This window comes from Bufo gargarizans, chromosome 4 (genome assembly GCF_014858855.1).
Source record: "Bufo gargarizans isolate SCDJY-AF-19 chromosome 4, ASM1485885v1, whole genome shotgun sequence".
Taxonomy (NCBI): Eukaryota; Metazoa; Chordata; class Amphibia; order Anura; family Bufonidae; genus Bufo; species Bufo gargarizans.
The window spans coordinates 184759815-184782579 of NC_058083.1; the positions used below are offsets into that span (position 1 = coordinate 184759815).

General features: G+C 44.6%; 1 protein-coding gene across 2 annotated transcripts in view; it reads right to left on the reverse strand.

Moving 5' to 3' along the window:
* SERPINI2 (serpin family I member 2) overlaps nucleotides 1-22765 on the reverse strand; it is an 85172-nt gene that overhangs the window by 7412 nt on the left and 54995 nt on the right. For both annotated transcript variants that reach the window (XM_044291943.1, XM_044291942.1), the window contains exons 5-8: nucleotides 20093-20285; nucleotides 16822-16919; nucleotides 5469-5555; nucleotides 3481-3567 (exon numbers count right to left, since the gene is read on the reverse strand). In XM_044291943.1, the coding sequence (XP_044147878.1) occupies nucleotides 3481-3567; nucleotides 5469-5555; nucleotides 16822-16919; nucleotides 20093-20285 (465 nt within the window). The remainder of the gene's footprint in view (nucleotides 1-3480; nucleotides 3568-5468; nucleotides 5556-16821; nucleotides 16920-20092; nucleotides 20286-22765) is intronic.

Sequence of the window (22765 nt, forward strand, 5' to 3'; positions counted from 1 at the left end):
TGGTTTCTGGCACAGACATAAGGGGGGCTGCTGGCACATTAGGGGGGTTGCTGGCACAAAGGGGGGATACTTGCTACTGGCACATAAGGGAGGTTACTGGATACTGGCACAAAAGGGGGGCTTCTGGCACAGACATAAGGGGGCTGCTGGCACAGACATAAGGGGGGCTGCTGGCACATAAGGGGGGATACTGGCTACTGGCACATAAGGGGGGCTGCTGGCACATAAGGGGGGTTACTGGCTAATGGCACATAAGGGGGTTGCTGGCACAGACATAAGGTGGGCTGCTGGCACATAAGGGGGGCTTCTGGAACAGACATAAGAGGGTCTGCTGGCACATAAGGGGGGCTACTGGCACATAAGTTCCACATGTCCATCTTGCCAAGTTCTGCTATGTCTGAACAGTGTCCAAGTTCTTGAAGTCTGTTTCTTAAGTCCGTGTGTTCAAGTGCATGAAGTTTGTATGTCTGGGTTCCCGACCTATTTGTCTGCCTTTGATCCATGTCTTGTTTCATGCCTGTAATTTCTGTTTGCCTTGGATTTGCATGTGCTCTGTGTGGTCCTGATTTGTGTCATGCTTGTGTCCCTGGTGCTTTGCACTAGTGTTTCTGATCTCACTTGGTCAGCTGCCAAGTACACCGGGACTAGGATGTAGCGGCCTGGTTGCTCACCTGCTGCAAAGTCCACATACAGGATTGGTATACAGTTTTGTTGAAAAGGATTCAGTAAAACTCTTGCTGGCCTCATTGTACATGGCCTGCTATTTTTGTACCCCCCCCCCATATAGTTGTATGGATTGGCATTATATATTCCTTTACGTCCTACCAGCAGCACAGATGGGGTTAACTGCCCCCTGTGGACTGGTAAGACCGGCGGAATTTTAATGAGCCCAAAAGAACCAATGAACAAACTCCAGCTCCCATAAAGGGAGGGGATCAGGTGGACTGGCGAGGTGCTCCCCCCTTTCTTTGGGGGAGCAGGAGGCTGTATTTTTATTGGGGGTTTCTTTCTTTTTTCTCCCCCATTTGTCTCCTTTTTTCTTTGCTGTCTGTGCTTATTGTCGCGCTCTTTTTTTCCCCCCATCGGACCTAAGTCTGGTCCTACGGCTTACTTGGGGGTAGTGCGGAACCAATCTTGGTGCGGCGCTCTCCTCCTGTGGCTGGCAGTGCCGCGCTCTCTCCCGGCAGGGCATGGGCGCCGCCACGGCCGGAGGTGACGCGCTGCCGGTGGCGACGTCACTTCCGGCTGCCGGCCGGAGCATTTCACAGGGGGGGCATTTCTTTTATTATTATTAAATATAAAGATAATATTAGGTTATTTTAAACCTAAATTATATATAGACGCTATCCGGCTAGCCCTCCACTTTGCCCCTCAGATCCGGGGCAAGGCAGTGAAAGTCCAGTCAGACAACATGACTGCGGTGCGTTATATAAACAAGCAGGGAGGCACAAGATCCTTACCCCTTCTTTCAGAGATCGGGGTAATGCTGCGGTGGGCAGAGCTGAACCTATCCCATCTATCTGCCACTCACATCCGAGGCTCCCTCAACATCATCAAGTCGCAGCTTACCGACCATGAAGTGGTCACTGCATCTGGAGATCTTTAGGCAGTTAGTCCATAGATGGGGCATGCCAGAGGTGGATCTCATGGCAACCAGGTTCAACGCCAAGGTGCAGAGGTTCTGTTCCCTATACAGGGAGGACAACCCCCTGGCGATAGACGCTCTGACGATACCGTGGAGGTTCAGGCTGGCTTACATCTTCCCTCCTTTTTCCATGATACCGAGGGTATTGATGAAAATCCGTCAGGATCAGGCCTCAGTAATAGCCATCATACCATTTTGGCCCAGGAGATCCTGGTTTACCCAGCTCATTCAGATTAGTCGGGGACAATATTGGAGACTCCCCCCGGAGCAGACCCTGGTGTCGTGGGACACTCATCTCTGCCCAGATCTGCACAGATTCAACCTGACAGCCTGGAGGTTGATCAGTCCCTCCCAGAGTGGGAGGGCTCTCTGAGTCGGTCCTGAGAACCCTGTCGCATTCCAGAGCAGAGTCTACGAAGAAGGCCTACTCCCGGATTATGAGGATCTTCACGTCATGGTGTAGTTCCAACCAGGTGGCGTCTGCAGATCCGCCCCTTCCTGCGATATTACAGTTCCTTCAGGATGGACTAGATAAAGGTATCTACCCTGAAGGTTCAAGTCTTGGCCATCTCGGCCTGTCTCAACAGACCATACTCTCGGGACCCGCTCATTAAAAGCTTCCTTAAGGGGGCTGAAAGATTGAAGCCTACAATACTGAAACCCGTTCCCCAATGGGACCTATCAGTAGTTCTCAAGGGGTTAGCATCTCCCCCCTTTGAACCTTTGGAGGAGACAAACTTTAAATTCTTAACTCTTAAAGTGGTCTTTCTTCTGTCTATAACCTCAGCCAAGAGAATCTCTGAGCTGCAAGCTTTTTCTGCAATGCATCCATATATCATTTTTTTACAGGACAGAGTCCTTCTGAAATTTCTACCTTATTTTAGACCTAAGGTTCCAACTTTTCAAAATGTTAACCAGGTAATCTCTCTACCTGTGTTATTCTCCGCCTCCTCCTCTGATGCTCCGGTTAGACATCCACTGGACATCTCTAGATGCCACCAGGTCTATGTGGATAGATCCAGGGAGTTCAGGATAGATGAGAACCTCTTCGTCCTGTTTGCCGGTAAGTCTAAAGGCCATAAAGTGTCTAAAGCTACTATTGGTCGCTGGGTCAGGGAAGCCATCAGGGAGGCTTTTATGTCCCAATCTTTAGATCCTCCGGAGTTTGTGAGGGCCCATTCTACTAGGGCCGTTGCAACATCTGTTGCGGAGAGAAGCCTTCTCCCCTTAGAGTTGATCTGTAAGGCGGCTTCCTGGAGCTCTGAATCAACCTTCATCTCATTATAGAATAGATGCTAAGGTAGCAGAGTTTTCGGCCTTCGGGCAGACAGTTCTTACTTCTGCCAGGCATGAGGACCCTCCCTATGGGATTCTTCTTGCTATCTCCCCATCTGTGCTGCTGGTAGGACGTAAGGGAATTGTTAATTTCTAACGATAATTTGTTTTCCCTTAGTCCTAACAGCAGCACACAAATTTTTCCACCCTAAGTACATTCTTGTTATAGACACGGTGGGCTTGGGGGTGATCCCCTCCCTTTATGGGAGCTGGAGTTTGTTCATTGGTTCTTTTGGGCTCATTAAAATTCCGCCGGTCCTGCCAGTCCACAGGGGGCAGTTAACCCCATCTGTGCTGCTGTTAGGACTAAGGGAAAACAAATTATCATTAGAAATTAACGATTCTTGACCATACACACTGCCCCCCACTGAAGACTTACTGCTGAGAAGGAACTGAAGACTCAATATTCACCATAATAGTAGACACTGGGATCCTAGCAGTGAGCTAACATTATCATCTGTGCTATGAATAGGTTTTGCAAACCACTAACATTAGCTTACCTGATGGGTTGTGTCTGATGAAGAACAAGAATGGTCGATCTGCAACAAATCTGTGATTGGTCAAACTCATTGCTGCAACGTTCATTCCTGTAAGAAACAAGCAGTATTTTCAGAATGTAAATTTGTCCAAGAATTTGGATATAAACCAGTATTTGGACATGGCCAAAATATGCAATAAATCATCCTTGTATCTTCCATGTTGTTTGTTGCATCCTCTATAAACAGATTCTTTCCATTGGATAGGACTTCCATTTTTTTTATTCAGTCTGTCTTATTTTGTTCCAGTAAAACCCTTTTTCTCTTATGTGGTCTAATGGATTCCTGTCTCCATGTGTTGAGGAACGATGATGGCACACATTAGAACAGGACAAAGTATGAAATCTTGGCTGGGCAGATAATATATCAGGGCTCCCCTTATTACAGATGCATTTTGCTAATGATTTACAAACAGCATGAAAATAAAATACACATTTGTATAGTGGAGTCTACAGTTCTTGTACAACATGCCCTGCCTCGCTCATCTCAGGGGTCGCCATCTCACTCTGTCCTGGTGCCCCCTGCTAAGTTGTCTCTATGGGAGGAAGAGAGAGATTTTAAGGAATTTGCTCATCTTAACCCAATCCACATGTAGGAACATACAGTAAATCTGCAGCATGCTCATTATGCTGCGAAAAGCTGAAGATTGTCACCCTATCAATGTATTGGGTGAAATCTGCACTGAATCCACAGCACAATCTGTGAAAAGGGGGCATATTTTTCAGAGGAGAGGGATCCTGGTCCAAAGTATACTCTGGGGTTCAAAGGACTCTAGGTAATCCCTAGCAATATAGTCCTATAGTAGCTGATAAGGTGTACCTATGATCCGTATTCTTGGCTTAACCTGTCTGCTGCCTGACCTGACTTAACGCCTGACCTCTGTTGTGCCAGAATGCTGCCTGAGTGTAGTGTTGAGCGAGCATGCTTGGCCGAATACCTGTTCGGCTCGAGCATCGCTATGCTCGGCAGATCTAAGTGCTCGGCAGATCTAAGTGCTCGGCCAAATACTTCGGGTGCTCGTTGTTTCAAAACCATTTTGTATGGGGTTTCCATCAATTTCTAACCTTTTTTTATTAACCAGACACCCTCTTCTCTACCGAGCATGAGGGTGCCTGGGGTTCTCCTATTGACTTCCATTGTGCTCGGTAGAACACACGAGCATACCGATGTGTTCAGCCAGAGCACACGAGCACTTTGGTGCTCGCTCAACACTATGCCTGAGTCATCCTTTGTTGATCTGACTTTTTCCTCCATGTTCCGATTCTGAACTATGGCGTAGAGCCATGTGCTCTATAGCATAGCGGTTACATAAAAGAGGGCATAAACTTCACCATACAACTCCTAATAGGCGGTTAGCAATGGCAAGGAAAACATTCTTTATACAACTCAAAGCAGGCATCTTTCAGGGCTTAGGGGGTTGGCCGGGTCACTGCAGGGATGGATATCATAGCTTTCACCTGCCCTGATACAGGATCCTGCTACTCACTTGCAGGTAGAAGTATCTTGGGGCTCTGCCACCTCAGTCCAGGATCTTGCAGCACACTGTCTACAACTGCTTAAAATACACACAGGGTCACTTCCTCGCTGTCACTCACAGGGCCCAAGTCTTTGCCACAGATTTCCATCAGATCTCAGCTATACATATAGGGACCCACACCTATCAGACAATGGGGGCATATCCTAGCGATATACCCCCATTTTTCTAAGATGGGATAACCCCTTTAATACATACTGGAGGTATTGAGACCCGGAACATGTATGTTAACAGAAGCAGCCAACTGCATAGAAGGAAATATTGTATTGTGTCTGCACAGGGAGGTTGTAAGACTGGAGAAATATCTCACCGACCGAACGTAACGCCAAGCTGCCTCAAATGGACCCTTTGTTTTACGTAAGTAGAAGTGTATGTTATGTATGTATGCAGCATAGTAGGTTTTATGGTCTTCTTTCACCTGTTGATGCAGCAGCTTCACTTCCAGCTTCATTTACTTCAATTGAAACCTTCTGAACCACCTTTGAAATATACAGGTTTGAAGTATCTAAAAACAATTTTGGCATGATTATTATTATACAATATAAAGTCTATAAAACTTTCTTATACAATTCCACATTAAAGGGGTTGTCTCACGTCAGCAAAGGCATTTATCATGTAGAGAGAGCACTTACTAATGTACTGTGATTCTCCACATGGCTGGATTCATCTTTCCATCACATTACCAGGGATGCCCAACCTGTGGCCCTCCAGCTGTAGAAAAACTACTACTCCCAGCATGCCTGGGCAACCTATAGCTATTAGGGCATTCTGTGAGTTCTAGTTTTGCAACAGCTGGAGGGCCGCAGGTTGAGCTTCCCTGCATTAGACACTGCTCGTTTCCATGGTTACGACCACCCTGCAATCCAGCATTGTTAACCGCTCTTGCTCTCTATATTTTCCTATTGTGTGCAAGTACGGTCACCGCTGGTGGATTGCAGGGTGGTTGTAACCATAGAAACGAGCAGTGTATAATGTAATGGGAAAATAAATCCTGCCAGCAAAGGAGGCAATATGGATAATAACAATACATTAGTAAGTCGCTTGTATTAACGTTCTCTACATGATAAATGCCATTTACTGAAACGACACAACCTACTTAACTTACATCTACCTGTTGTATTGCTCTTCTTAAAGGGTTTTCCAGCTTTTAACATTTTTTAAAAGGTCATGTTGGTATAAAAAAAATGAAAGAAGTGATACTTGCCTCAGTTATCTGCCATTGCTTCAGTTTTTTAAACTTCCGGAGTTCTTACAGGTCACTGATTGTTGGCCGCTCTCCACACACAGGAAATGACTAGTGTTGAGCGCAAATATTCGAATCCTGAGTTTTAATCGCGAATATCGCCACTTCGAGAATTTGCAAATATTTAGAATATAGTGCTATATGTTCGTATTCCCGAATAGTGTTGATTATTCTAATCGAGAATTTATCAAGAATTTATTGCGAATTTATCGCAAATATATTACATTGCCGATTTTTGCAATCAAGTAAACAATGACTGGAGATCTCGAATTTGCGAATGTATGGCGAATATTCGGCCTGTGAAATATCTTGAATTTCGAATATTGCCTATGCCGCTCATCACTAGAAATGACCTAATCACTGGCTTAGTCGGGTCACCACTGGGGCCAATGATTGGCGGACCGGCCTGCCCATTTCCTGTGTGTCAAGACTGAGCAGAAAGTAGAGACTACTGGGGACTGATAAGCATCAGAGTGGCCGGAGGTTGGTGAGGTATCACTGCTTTTGTTTTATAGGCCATTGTGACTCTTTAAGAAAAAAAGATACTGACCAGATAAAACCCCATTAGCTTGGATTTTTAAGGCAAAAGCACACATTACTGATAATGCTGAAATGTAGTTATGCTCAACTCAAGAACTAAAATGCACAGTGTTTTTCAAAATAAAACATCTTTTACTAAAGTAAATAACATATTTCCATTACTGCAAAAGTACAAAATACAAAACTTGCTATTTTCCTAATAGTACTGCACAGAACAGATAAATAAAATAGAATAGATATAAGAACATGTGTTCATTAAAATAAGATTTTCCGAACACTGAACAAACAGAAACTTTTTAAAGAACACCATAGTCAACAGCAGCAATATAAGGTAATATACCATATTTTTCGCCCTATAAGACTACTAGGTCTTTGAGGAGGAAAATAAGAAAAAAAATATTTTGAACCAAAAGGTGTACTTTGGGTGGGTTTTGAACTAATGGTGGTCTGTGGATTACACTGTTATGGCGGGGATCTGTGGATGACACTGTTATGGGGGGGATCTGTGGATGACACTGTTAGGCTCCATTCACACATCCGTGGTGTGTTGCGGCCCCGGAAATTGCGGATCCGCAACACACCCGCCCGGCAGCCCTATAGAAATGCCTATTCTTGTCCGCAGCTGCGGACAAGAATAGAACATGTTCTATCTTTTGCGGAGCTGCGGACCCGCATCCATTCCGTCCCCATAGAAAATGAATGGGTCCGCAACTGTTCCGCAAAATTGCGAAACGGAGGCGGACCCATTTGAGGACATGTGAATGGACCCTTATGGAGGGGATCTGTGGATGACACTGTTATGGGGGGATCTGTGGATGACACTGTTATGGGGGGGTCTGGGTGGCACTATGACAGCGGGGACCGGTGCAGTCTCTGTATTCTATTGAACCGGCCCCGCTCACTGTTGTATAATCTTACCTAACCTGTAAGCATTGTTAAAATATAATAATAATTTGTAATCCAGCTGTATTACTTACAACTAAGTTTAGTAGCCACCTGCTTCATTCATAAAGTGGGCGACGCAGGTGCATGACGTAATGAGTGATGCGCCGCCTACCCGGCCTGTCTCCTTCCTGCCTCCTCTCTGCCACTGAACGAAGTTGTAAGTAATACAGCTGGATTACAAATGATTATTATATTTTAACAATGCCTACAGGTTAGATAAGATTATACAACAGTGAGCGGGGCCGGTGCATTAGAATGCAGGGACTGCACCGGTCCCCACTGTCATTCCTAATACAGATGCCGGCCCCCAGCCCCTCCACCCTCTGTTGATACACCCATCCACCACGCTGTGTGGCAATCTGTCTCGCTTGCCAATCGATGGTAGGATTATGCGTATTACTCAGGGAAAGCTGATTGATAATTCTGGAAATGATATTTCATACATTGTCGGACAATAATTGAACACTATGAGACAATTCTTTTCCGATGATACTACTAAAGGTAGTATAAATATAATACTCAGTAGACTGATCCCTGCCTGGCAATAATGAGACATTCACACAAGTTCTAGCCTCCATTTTTGGTGGTTTTGCAGCTTTTTCCCAATGTATTTTCAGGGCAAGATTAGAGAAACATGACAGCTGTCTTCTAGAAACAGCGCCACTCCTGTTGATGGTTTGTGTCTGGTATTGCAGCTCAGCTCCTCTGAACTGAATGGGGTTGAACTCCATTACTGTACATAGCCTGTGGACAGGGGCAGCATTGATTTTGTAAAGTTTCTTTTTTTACTGGACAGCCTTGAACAGAACTTGTCACCTCTCCTGACATTCCCCATGGAATGACAATTCTGGAGCATCTTTTCATATAACCCTATCTTTTGCTATTCCTCTATTATTCACACTAGAAGTTTATGAATGAATTGCCAGCAGTCTGCAGTGATGTTCCAGCAGAGCGTTACCAGTTGGTGGTTGTACAATCTGACACTGTCCAGTAAACACCCAGATGGACCTTTATTGCAGATGGCTGGTCATTCAAAAACATCTAGTTGGGATAATAAAGGAAGGGCACAACATAGAGTCATACAAATAGATGCTCCAGAAGAGCTATTACATGGGGAATACAAGTAGTTACTAAAACAGACATGTCCAGAGTGATAAAAGGTGAATTTAATAGACCTCTAACACAATTCCCTTAAAATATCGCATCGCTTATCATTATCACAATTTTATGGGCCCTAATCTCAATCGCACAAAATTCCCATCTCATACAGCCCTAATATTCACCCTGCATCCATTATGCAGTATAGTAGATGCCAGTGGACACAGGTATGTAGTATGTCCTGCAATTTACTGATATGTGAGGTACAAGGTATAATAAATATAGGGCCAGATTTATCATTAGCTCAAGTCAGAATAATGGAGTGAGAAAGTCGCACATTTTTGCGCAATCGCTTAAACTGTGCATAAATGTGGGACTTTTATTGGCTCTGCGCTATGCTCCCCAGTTTTCTGAAAGTGGGCATGTTTTATTATGTAAATGAATCTCTAGACAGATTTACTATTGCGACTATTGCACAATTTCACTCCAGTGAGGACCATGCTTATCTTATGCGACTTTTTAATAGAACATGCGACTTTTTCGTAAAGACGTGCGACTTTTGTAAAGCTGCTTACTGACGGATAAACTGCTACCGTCAAACCACATTTATTACAGTCTTAAAGGGCCAATCATAAATCTGACTTGGCTAAAACTGACTTTAGCCATACGTGAAAGTGGAGTGAGCTGTCAGAGTAATGATAAATCTGGCCTATTGTGTGTACTGATATAAGTGTGCTGGTATGTGAGGTACAAGGTATAATAAATGCAGTGTGAACAGATATATAGTATATACAGCAGTGTATTGGTATGTGAAGTAAGAGGTACAGTATAATTAGAGATAAGCGAATTTCTCAAAAATTCTATTCGACTGGTGCGCTGAATTTTTTTAAACAATTCAGTTTGATTCAAATTTATTTGTGGCGAATCGCGTTTAAAAAACTGCTATTTCCTGGCTGCAGAGAGCCTTTATAGTGGTGTAGAACACTGTGCCTTGCAGTAACAGGCATAGGGAGTCTGCTGTGGTAGTGAAACAATACTTTGAGTCAGTATGACATGCACATGACAGGCGTCGCTCTTAGAATCACTGCACACTTCACTTATTTGGGCAGTTACGGGGCCAAAACTGACCAAATAACTCAAGTGTGAACTCGAATGTTAGTGTCAAGAAGAAGTGCACTCCTTTTACACCGTTGGCAGCTAATTCCACATAGATGTCTACAGAACCTGTTTTATTAAACTCTTATAAAAGTACAGCCCCCAGACATAGTGGAGAGGGTGTCAGCAGTAAGTTTGTGTTAACGTCACTGATTATTTTGCCCTTCCTCTGATCCGTCAGAACAATAACCCCAAAAAAACGCATCCTGTCTGTGGAGCATCCGCCTTCACTCGGTCAGCATTTGGTCAGTAATCCATCAGTATGGCTAAAGCAAAAAAATACAGGAGTGGATCCAAAACAGAGATGACACATGAATGGAATATTTGCATGTCTTCTGTGTTTTGTACCCACTCCTGCATTTGGCTAGCAAATCATAAGCCAATTCTGATGCAAAATAGGGACCATGTCATGCAGGCCTTACAGCTGTTACATAGACAGGATCAGTTGTGCATCTAATTTTTCCATCCTTCTTACAGATCAGTAGAAGGGTCAAATAAATGATTATGTCAGCCAGGCCAAAAAGCAAAATAGTGGCCCAGTCTCTTTTGTGAAAGTGTTGGTGTGGCACCATGGATGATCTAGTCTGATGCATCAGGCATTGGTGGGTGGAAATCCTGGCTGATCCACACCTGATTAATCTTGACAAAGGTCAGTATCTCCACATTTTGGGTGGACAGGCAAGTTCTTCTTGGGGTAACTATGGCCCCCGCCGCACTAAACACCCGCTCTAATGCCACACTACTGGCAGGGCAGGACAGCTTTTCCAGGGAAAACTCTGCGTGTTGCGGCCACAAATCCAGTTTGGCTACCCAGTAGTCCAGTGGATCTTCAATGTGGGGTGGCATGATGCTATCCAAGTATGCCACCACCTGCTGGTTCAGGTCCTGCTCCAGGTCTAGCTGCTGCTGCTGCTGGTGAGTAGTTTCTTCACTAGGTAGGTGAAGAAAGCTGCTCATCAGCGACTCTAGACTCAAGTTGCTGCTGATGAAGCTGGAACTGCTCCTACCCCTCCACCCTGCTACAGCAGCCAATGTGAGCCGTGAGCGCAGAGTTGTCGCCCCCCCCCCCTCCCCATTCAGACCTGCGAGAGGATGGACGATGGCGTGGATAGGCAGCGGCCAACTGACTACATAGGATGTCTCTATAGTAGTTTAGTAGTTCAGATTGTCCTCCCTCTCAGAAGGTATAAAAAAGGCCCCCATTTTGGACTGGTAGCGAGGGTCCAAAAAGGTGGAGAGCCAGAAGTTATCCCTCTTTTGAATAGTGACAATTTGTCTGTCACTACGCAAGCAGGTGAGCATGCACAGGGCCATTTGTGCAAGTGATTCAGAAGGACTCCCTGCCTCCATCTCCACTTCATACTGCCACGGTGTGTCTGGGTCCTCTGCCTCATCTTCCTCCTCGCCCTGTAGCTCCTCTGGCTGCTCCTCCTCTCCTGTCACTACCCATTTTGCTACACATTGCTTGTGCTCCAATGTCCTCCTCCTCCTCCAGTTCAGACCCCACAGGGCTCATGTGGCCGTGAGATCTAGGCGCCACGTCTCCATTCCCCTGACCAGCCAGATTTAACAGCATCTGTTCCAGGACATGAAGCAGTGGAATGATCTTCATCCCGTAGTCCTGGCGACTGACAAAAAACGTGGCCTCCTCAAAGGGCCTGAGCAAACGGCAGGTGTCACGCATGAGCTGCCACCGGCTGACATTGAAGTTACACAGGGGAGTACTACTGTCCACTTGGATCATCAAGAAATTGTTTATGGCCTTTCTCTGTTCATATAGTCGGTCTAACATATGGAGGTTGGAATTCCAACAGGTGGAAACGTTGCATATCAGCCTATGTTGGTGGATGCCGTTCTGCCGCTGCAGCTCAAAGAGGGTGTGCTTTTTTTAGGATGTCTTGCATATAGGTGGAAGACTTCATGAATCTCTTGACAACCAGATTGAACACGTGTACCATGCAGGGTGCATGGCTCAGCCCTCCTTGACACAGTGACGACACCATGTTCTTCTCGTTGTCGGTCACCATGGTTCCAATTTTGAGTTGTCGTGGAGAAAGCCAGGATTCGATTTCTTGATGAAGGACACTGAGCAGTTCCTCCCCTGTGTGACTCTGTTCGCCCAGGCAAACGAGGTGCAGAACAGAGTGACACTGCCATGCCTTGCACATGTTGTATGCTGGAGGGGCACTGTAAATTGTCCATGCAGTGGAGGCTGAGGACATGGTGGAGGATGAGGAGGAAGAGGCGGACATTGTCGCAGGACCAACGGCGTGAGAACGTGGAGGCGGATGCGGCGCCACCTGGCCAAGTTGCTGGTGTGGCTGTACAGGAACCACATTCACCCAGAGGGCTGTAAAGGACATGTATTGTCCCTGACCGTAGTCAGTGCTGCCGTGCACTTTGGCAGACACCGGCAGGCTCAAGGACTGGCCCACCTTCTGTTCTAGATACTTGTGCAGGGCTGGTACTGCCTTTTTGGCAAAGAAATGATGGCTTGGGACTGTCCACCTTGGCTCGGCACAAGCCATCAGTTCTCTGAAAGGTGCAGAGTCCACCACTTGGAAAGGGAGGGACTGCAGCACCAGCAACTTGGCCAGGAGCACATTCAGAGCGCACGCATACTGTTGTCTCTTGGCAATCGCTTCGGTGATCAATTGCTGATGGAATGACTGACAAGGAGGAGGAACAGGAGCATCAGGACCAGCAGATGATGGGAAGGACAGACACCTCTCTTCAGCTGAGGTGGTGGAGCCTTGACTGCCTGAAATTGGGTACATGCCGCTGGGTGATGCAGCGGTTGCTGCGGCAGGCTGGACCACCACATCGGAGCCACGGTTCTCCCAGGCCACTTTATGGTGACACTGCATCTGTTCCAGGACATGAAGCAGTGGAATGACGTGCATCCCGTAGTCCTGGCGGCTGACAAAAAAACGTGGCCTCCACTCTGGCCACACTTCACCTTCTGCCCACAGATTCTACAAATGGCCATGTTAACCTTAACAAAAAACTGCCACACCGCCGGGTAGGTGATTTTACCCCCAACACTCCGAACTGACTGACTGCTACCGCCGCTGCTTTTGTGAACCCCTGCACACTACTTTTCAGGCAGGTAAGCTCCTGCGAAGCGGGTGGTCTCCCCCGAGCACGTTTGGCTCCCGGCCTCCCACTGCTGCCACCCTGCTGACTCCCAGCCATGCTAGCGACTTGCTGGCTTCGCCACTGCCTCTCAGGAAAGCTGCCACCCTCTTCTCCCGATGATGATGAAGCCCCTGATTCACCCGGCTCCCAAGTGCGATCAGCTACATCATCATCATCGAGTACTGTCTGTACGTCACTGATGTCCTCCTCAACGGTCTCTGGGTCAGGAGCCTGATCGCTCGCAACACCAGCTCCCACGGGACTCTCCTCATTACTACTTGCCCACCTACTGGAGGAAGCTGCAGATTTCTCCTCCACATCTTCGCTGACCAGTAGCTGCTGACTGTCCTCTAGTATCTCGTCCTCGCTGTATAGTGGAGCTGAGCCCACAGCATATAATACTTCTCTGGCTGCAGGAACAGAAAAGGACAGAGGCAGGTTGAGGACAGGTGAGGGCACAGGGACTGCTCCCCGGCCATGCCAACTAAGGGTTGTGTCTAACGAACCCACCATCTCTTGGCTGGGGGTGTCTGATGTCACTTGGGATGAAGTTGATGACCGAGTCAACCATTCAAGAACCGCTGGGTTGCTGGTCAAGACACAACCGCTAGATGACACCGGGAGGTCAGGCCTCTCGCTGTGACTCCTACTGCCACGCCCCCTTACCCTGCTTCAACCTGTGACTGCGCCAGAAACCTTTAGGCCTCTGCCACTCCCCTGTGCAGGGCCTGGCACTTCTCTGTCTGACATACTGTTAGATCAAATAAATAAATAAAAAGGAAATTAAAACACCCCAAAAAATTCAGTAATTTTCTCACTTCACCACACAACGGCTAATAAGCCATTTTTTCCACTAATACACTCCAAAAAGGACTTTAGAACATATAACTGCACCGCTGAACAGCAAATATATATATTTTTTCCACTAAAACACGCCAAAAGGGGCTGTAATTTTCTCACTTCACCATACAACAAAATGTTGTGCCACTAATACATGCCAAAAAAGGCTTTAGAACATATAACTGCACCGCTGAACGGCAAATAATATATATTTTTGCCACTAATAAACGCCAAAAAGGGCTTTAGAACATAACTGCACCGCTAAACGGCAAATAGGCCCTTATTTATTTCCACTTATACACGCCACAAAAGGCTTTAGAACATATAACTTCACCGCTGAGCGGCAAATAATATATTTTTTTTTTGTCACTAATATACGCCAAAAAGGGCTTTAGAACATATAACTGCACCGCTGCACGGCAAATAATATTTATTTTTGTGCTACTAAAAAGGGCTTTCATTTTCTCATTTTACCACACAACGGCTAATAAGCCCTTTTTTCCCACTAATACAAGCCAAAAATGCTTTAGAACATATAACTGCACCTTACAAGGACAAATGATATGTAGAAATATTTCATTGTAATAAACCCTGTTAATGGCTGTATCAAACAGCACTTGCACCCCAATAACAAGAACGGTTTGCTGGAATTACAGAGCTGTAAAATGGCAATTTAGATCTGCAGTTAGTGCAGCAAGGTGTAATAAGATTGTTCCTATTACCCAGGCTGTAAACTCCCCTACTGAACCCTGTTCTGCTTCAATACTGTAGAATAATTCCTCCCGATCCTTTCCCTGAACTTCTATACAGCAAAATGAAAGTTTCAAAAGTCTTTCCTAGCACTGTCCCTAGCGCCTGCTGATGTCTCTCCCTGCATTAAGTACACTGGAAAATGGCTGAATCCAAGATGGCTGAGGCTATAAATAGGGCTATGACATCACAGGGGCTTGCTGACTGCTGATTGACTGCATGCATGGCATTGTGGGTGATCCCTCGTTCCCAGAGTTCCTTGCTCCATGTCCTGACACGTGCAGCAGCCATTTTAAAAAATGTGATTGGTTAATTGAGAAAATTCGGATTCGGTGCGAATCAAATTTTTCCTGAAATTCGAATTACATTCCACTTGATCAACTTTGATTCGCTCATCTCTAGGTATAATAGATGCAATGTGTTAAGATATATAGCATATACAGCAGTGTACTGATATGTGAGGTATGAGGTGTAATAGATGATGTGTGTTGAGACACATAGTATATACAGCAGTGTACTGATATGTGAGGTATGAGGTGTAATAGATGAAGTGTGTTGAGACACATAGTATATACAGCAGTGTACTGATATGTGAGGTATGAGGCGTAATAGATGAAGTGTGTTGAGATACATAGTATATACAGCAGTGTACTGATATGTGAGTATATATCTGTAAAGAATAAATCAAGGCAACTGGACGTACTGTAGATTTCTTGAAAACGTTTCACTCGTTCTTCCAACGAGCTTTCTCAATTCTGAGTGACTGTACAAAAATTCTGGGAATAAATATGTAACTGAATCCACATCTGGTAATTATACCCAGCATTGGGTCAAAGGTGTTGATTCCATTATCCTAATTGGAGTCAGTAGGTGATAAAGACTTTGCAGAAAAAGGTGTCAAGACCGCATTGTATGTGGCAGACAATAGATGTCTAACCCCCCCACCTCTATTCAAGCTTGGCTTCTCCATTTTTACACCTCGTTTGGATAAATGAGAACCTTCACAGACACTGATATGTGAGGTATGAGGTGTAATAGATGAAGTGTGTTGAGACACATAGTATATACAGCAGTGTACTGATATGTGAGGTATGAGGTGTAATAGATGAAGTGTGTTGCGATATATAGCATATACAGCAGTGTACTGATATGTGAGGTATGAGGTGTAATAGATGAAGTGTGTTGGATACATGGTATATACAGCAGTGTACTGATATGTGAGGCATGAGGTGTAATAGATGAAGTGTGTTGGATACATGGTATATACAGCAGTGTACTGATATGTGAGGTATGAGGTGTAATAGATGAAGTGTGTTGGATACATGGTACATGATACATAGCAGTGTACTGATATGTGAGGTACGAGCTGTAATTTATACCTCACATATCATATCAGTACACTACTGTATATACTGGCCAGTAATGGGTAGTGGGAGGGGCTCCTAATGGGACATGGGGGGCCCAATTTAGATTCCTGATATGGGGCCCAGTGCTTTCTATGTACACCCCTGAATCTGGGCAGCAGGCATACACAGGCAGGTAACCCATCTACCTCCTGTAATCCAAATGGAGACAAATTTTTTCTGAGTATGAGCAATAGACAGCAAAATGGCTCAACTTGAGATGATTTTTACAGTGAAAAACACTTTCAGGCAATGATATCAATCATTTATGTCATTATTTTTCCATTAGAGATAAGCTGTTTGAAATGACACTCTTAACACCCTCCCTGCAAAGTTGGAAATAATTATTGGGTGCTCGCACTAGTAGAGGTAAAAGTGTTCATGTTTCTACCTAGCAAAAATTGGAGGTCAGTCCGGTCCGTTATGATTTTTACTCATCTTGGTGCATCATTCCCCAGGAATCAGCACACCATCTGATGAAATGTACCTGCAACTTCAAATCTCGTCTGTATACCCTGTTTTTTCTGTATTTTCCTCAGCTGCCATTTGGCGTTTTAAAAATACTTTATTTAGTAAATGTTATGTGTAATGACATGTAATTGTTGCACGATGCTCTGATTATATTAGATTGGCAGCAGAATTAAAGGTTTTGATGTCACCTGTTATTCCTGAGAGATTGCAGCTTGGATTGAAGACATCGGTTATGTTCAGATGAAGCAGAGATTTCTTTAAATCAACTTTATGTTCTATTTTAAACCTGCAAAGCACAGAAAACGTACAGGGTATTTTAACAGATCACTTATCTACAAAATTTCGTATCAGTGTCACATCTAAAAGTTCTGACAAATGCATTGCATTATAGGAGTTCTGCTAAACTGCCAGATATGAGACTGTCAACAGACTTGTTGACTGTTTCCAAAAATCTGCAGAATTGTGAATGCAGCTCTGGAGCATTACAGGATGTATTCCCCGTCTTTCTATTTAGATTACATCTGTAATTAAACATGATATCCAGTGGTGAACATACTCTTTAAGCCACACACATTATGGAGACTTACAGTATATATCAATGGAAGACTATACAGTATCGAAAACCTTGGATAAATGCTGCACATCTGTAATGGACCTAGGGTAAAATTCAAACTGATTACAGTTAGGCCTCGTGCACATGACCGTATGTATTTTGCGGTCTGCAAAAAATACAAATGACATCCATGTGCATTCCATATTTTGTGGAACAGAACAGCTGGCCTCTAATAGAATAGTCCTATCCTAGCGTCCACGATGCCTGGAAAGCAGTTTGTGCCGGGATTCCTAAGATGACCACCGCAGACGACATCGAAACCTACCTGGCGATGTACGAGGACTATGTGCTGTGTTCCGTTTGTCTTGTCTTATCTATGTCCTAAGTTTGTTAGTGTTCCAGTCCTTCTGTTGTCTGGTCCGCTGGTGCTTACACCAGCATGGTTCCATGCAGATAGTGGCTAAGTGTACCGGGACCTTCCTGGAGGTGTGACCAGTGAGCCCCTCGGCCAAGTTCATTCCCAACATTGGCTCTGTGAAGAACGGGACTCACTGGCCCTCTGGGGTTTGCCTCTAGTCTACCGGTGCACTTGGTTCTGTAGTAGAATTACAGCTATTGCCTAACCTGCTTATCTTTTACTGTCATGTTCATTTATTACATTTATAATAAAGTATTCTGTTGGTTCCTGGTCTGTTATCTGCCTATGTCCTGTTTGCATGCCGTTCCGGAGGTCTGCCTGGTCCTCCGGAACGTGACGCTAGTTTTATATTTATTAGACATTGTCTTAAAGGGGTTGTGCATTAAGCTTCCCTCTACTGGTCACCCACTTGGCTGGACCTGTAAAGGGAAGCTTACTTACCTGCTTCCCAGCACTGGCTCTCTGCCCCTTCTCCCCTTGCATGATGTGACTATTTGTCATAACGTAAGGGTTACCAGTCACTACTGCGGCTGGTGATTACTGTAGCTGCAGGTGGTGTCAAAAAAGCGAGGGAGTGCAGCAGAACATTGCAAGTCATAAGGAACAGAGGGCCCGCGCAAGGAAGCAGGTAAGTAAGTTTCCATTTATAGGTCCACCCTCTATTCTTGCTCAATGCCATTAAAAGAGCCAAACCATTTTTCAGAGTTGTACACATAATGGAGAGAATTTATCATGAGGGGAATTATTGAAGTCAATACATTGCCATAATTTGCAAGAAATCTTTAAATATGTCTAGAGATGGTACTCCAGTTTGTATGCCATCCCGCAAAAGCCCTTTTTTGCAAATTTTGAGGTTAGAATTCTGGAGTGCAGAACTTTATAAATCCCCCCAAATGTGTTCTATTAAGGCTCCCAATCTAATTTTACTTTTATATTCGCAGACAAGTGAGGGCCCCTACTTTACAATAAGCGCTTTAATCAGCAAGTTCCAAAAAGCTCATGATTGGTCCATCTACAGCACAGGGATAATACACACAGCGATGTCACGGTACAGGGATAACGTACACAATGATGTGACCATATGGGAATAAGCAAACGGAACACAGCTTTTTGGAACTTGCTGATTAAAGCGCTTATTACTTTATTATAAATGTAATAAATGAACATGACAGTAAAAGATAAGCAGGTTAGGCAATAGCTGTAATTCTACTACAGAACCAAGTGCACCGGTAGACTAGAGGCAAACCCCAGAGGGCCAGTGAGTCCCGTTCTTCACAGAGCCAATGTTGGGAATGAACTTGGCCGAGGGGCTCACTGGTCACACTTCCAGGAAGGTCCCGGTACAATTAGCCACTATCTGCATGGAACCATGCTGGTGTAAGCACCAATGGACCAGACAACAGAAGGACTGGAACACTAACATACTCAGGACATGGATAAGACAAGACAAACGGAACACAGCACACAAGCAGATACCTGGACCCCATGCGGAATGTAAGCGTGGCGGTCACAGGCAGAGCTGCACACAGACTAGGTGTCCTCCCTCCAGAGAACACAGGAACCCTCTCACGAAGGCAGGACATACACAGGACAGGAACAGAAGCAGACAGTACAGCCAGACTATGCATAAAACAGACAGGATCAGAAGCAGTGGAGCAGGGAAGCAGGCCCAGACCAGGGAATGTTAACCCCACCAGAACCAGGAGAAACCAGAGGCACAAAACAACTATACAAGTTTCAGTTCACACCAGTCACAGAATGCTGCAGCCAGCAAGCTTAAACAGCCAGCATACACAAGAAACTGTAGCCAGGATGAGGTTACAGGCAGCCAGCCTACACAACAAGGAGTGACAGAACCACACACTGCATCCATATTCAGACCCTGTTCACACTCAAGGCCACAGCCAGTATGCATCACAGAACCAGCAAACATGGGAATGCCACAGCCTGTACACAAAGTGCATGCAGCCCGCCTGCATGGCACCGGTGACAGGAGCCACAAAGATATGGACGTGGGGAGACACAAACACAGGCAACAGTTCACACACAACACTGCAGCCAGCACGCAGCCCCAAGCAACCAGAACACACAGGTGTCAGCCTGCAGCCAGTATGCGAGAGAGCATGCAGCCAGCCTACACGGCCACAACTGTCACAGTGAACCGCACTGTGACAAGTTACAACTAGTTATATGTTTTGGTGGTATTGACATATTGATATTTCCATCTTTTGCGTTTGGCTGTTTAGACACAGTCATTGGCCAAGTGTCCAGCACAGCACTCAAGACATGCAAATATGCATACAACTACAGAGAAACCTCTCCAAAAGACCACCGCTTTGAAAGGACAACCCCTTAATCCAGACCAGATTTCCTGTGACAGATTTTCTGTTATGCCATATATTAGGCATACTGACCATGTTCTTTGAGGACCACCCCTTAGAAGACCACTATTTTCCTTTACATCTTTCCTGTAAAATAAAAAGCCTACCTGGGCAGGCTGATTTCAACAAGTTCTTCCTTCATATTGCTGTTCCAGTCTTTAACTATTGGTGCTGTCAGATTTTTCTCCAAGTCTTCGATGTCTACATTTTCTGCGGTGAGAGCTAATAATAAACTGAGTTTGCCCCCTTTGTAGGGAAGCTCCAGTACTTTATATTTAAAATTATTCACTGAAAAATATCCTGGAAATGAACAAGAATAATTAGAAATTAAAAGACTGAAAAACTTAAAGAATACTGCCATTCTAGAGGTCTGTAAGGGCTTTAGGATAATGCTGTAGCATATGGCAAACAAGGCAATAAATAAAATGGCACAAACAAAGCTTTACTATTTGAATAAGGGCTCATTCATACAACCGTATGAACGGGTCTGCACCCTTTCCGCAATTTTACCAAAGGAGTGCGGACCCATTCATTTCAAAAGATGTGGACAGCACACTGTGTACTGTCCACATCCGTAGTTCCGTTCCGCAGCCCCGCAAAAAAGATAGAGCATGTCCTATTTTTGTCTGCAATCGTGGAGAAGAATAGGCATTTTTAACACAGTGCCAGCGATGTGCAGTCCGCAAATTGCGGAACGCACATGTTTTGCGGATCCGTAATTTGTGGACTGCAAAACACTACGATCATGTGAATGCACCCTGCATCCATTTGCCCCACTTTAAAGAGGACCTGAGCATCTTAAAGAATTATTAAGCTAGTTTCACACTTGCAGACTGTTCTCTGGAGACGATTTCCGCCAGATCCCATTATAGTCAATGGAGCTAGCGGGCATTGTGGTAACATGTAGTGATCCAGAGAGATCTCATAGGTTGTTCTTTGCCGACACAGCCTGCCCAAGATCAGGCCGCAAGTGTGAAAGAAGCCTTAAACAATATCAGGGATACACTTTTATATTTCTGCATAGAGAACGTGCCTCCAAGTTACTCGCCCCCCCCCCCCCCCCATTACTGTCAGATGCCGCGATCAGCTAAGGGTACAATGATGAGGAGCAGTGCAATAGCCATTCCCTGTTATTGCACCCACTACTTACAAAAAAAATGTGCTTTGTGACAAAGTAATTTGAATTTTTTGTAAACTTCGGTGAAGCAGCTGAATCGAATTTTCCAATACTTCGCTCATCTCTAGTTATAAAGTGTAAGCAGATAAATTACCTTATATTATTTCTAGATGATGCCATATTACAAATAATTATTGTGTGGGTTGGCACCCCCACATCTCCTCACATATAACTATTCTAATCATGATAAGTAATTATCTTCTGTAACTGTTATTATCTTATCTTGGAAGTCAATTAATAGAATTGCAGAAAATAGTACTTAAGTATATACAAGGTGAAGTTCAGACGTCTGATGTGCAAGAGATGTCGCTGCTGAATGTCAGCAAGGCGAGCCATGGCCGTGTGGTATCCTGAAGTATTAAAACAATCTCCATGGGGTTGAAATTTCAGGGTAGTGAATTACTTTGCCATACATAGGGGGGAGGAGACCAAGTGGGTTATATCAATCAGAGGGAGACCTTCTGGATCAGGAGCGGACTGGCCAAAGACACTACAGGGAAATTTCCCAGTGGGCTGATGCCCAGGTGGCCACCCAAGCCATCCTCCGAGTACATAGTGATCTGATGCTCTAAGCATTAATTAATGCTAGACATATAAGGTACTTATGCACCGGCCAGAGAAGGAAAGTGCCCTACTGCATTCAACTATATTGCCATCCACAGTCCACCTAATATACCAGAGTCCACATAAAATCTTCTACTAAACGAGATAGACGAGGCGGCAGATCATAATGAGGTCATTATTATGGGGGACTTCAACTACCCAGATATAGACTGGGAAACTGAAACCTGTATATCTCATAAAGAAAACAGGTTCTTGGCAATAACCAAAGATAATTACCTTTCCCAACTGGTTCAGGACCCGACTAGAGGGACAGCCATACTGGACTTAGTATTAACCAATAGACCTTACAGAACAACAGATGTGCAGGTTGGGGGACACCTGGGAAATAGTGACCATAAAGTAATAACCTTCTAATTGTCATTCAAATGAGTGTTTCCTCAGGGAAGAAAATAAAATACCGAACTTCAAAAAAGCTAAATTTAGCCAACTAAGAGAGGCCATAGGCCTAACAAACTGGAACAAAGTCCTCCAAAAAAAATACAGCTACACAATGGGATTTTTTTTAAAGTATCCTAAAATCTAATTGTGAGAGGTACATACCTTATGGGAATAAAAGGTTAAGGAACAAGATAAAAACCAATGTGGATAAAAATAAATGTAAAGAAAGCAATAAATGACAAAAAGAAAGCATTTAACTAACCCTAAAATGTTCTTCATTTCTATAAATTGTAAAAAGTATAAATCTGAAGGTGTCAGCCCTCTACAGAGTAATGAGGGGGGAGTTGCACAGAGCGATGAGGAGAAAGCAAAGCTAATAAATATTTTTTCTCCACTGTATTCACTGAGGAAAATTAACTGTCAGATGAAATGCAGAATGTAAATGTAAATTCCCTATTATAAGTGCACTGTCTGACCCAGGAAGAAGTACAGCGGCATCTTAAAAACATTAAAATAGACAAATCGCCAGGACCAGATGGCATATACCCCGTATCCTAAAATAATTAAGTAATGTCATGGCCAGACCCTTAGTTCTGATATT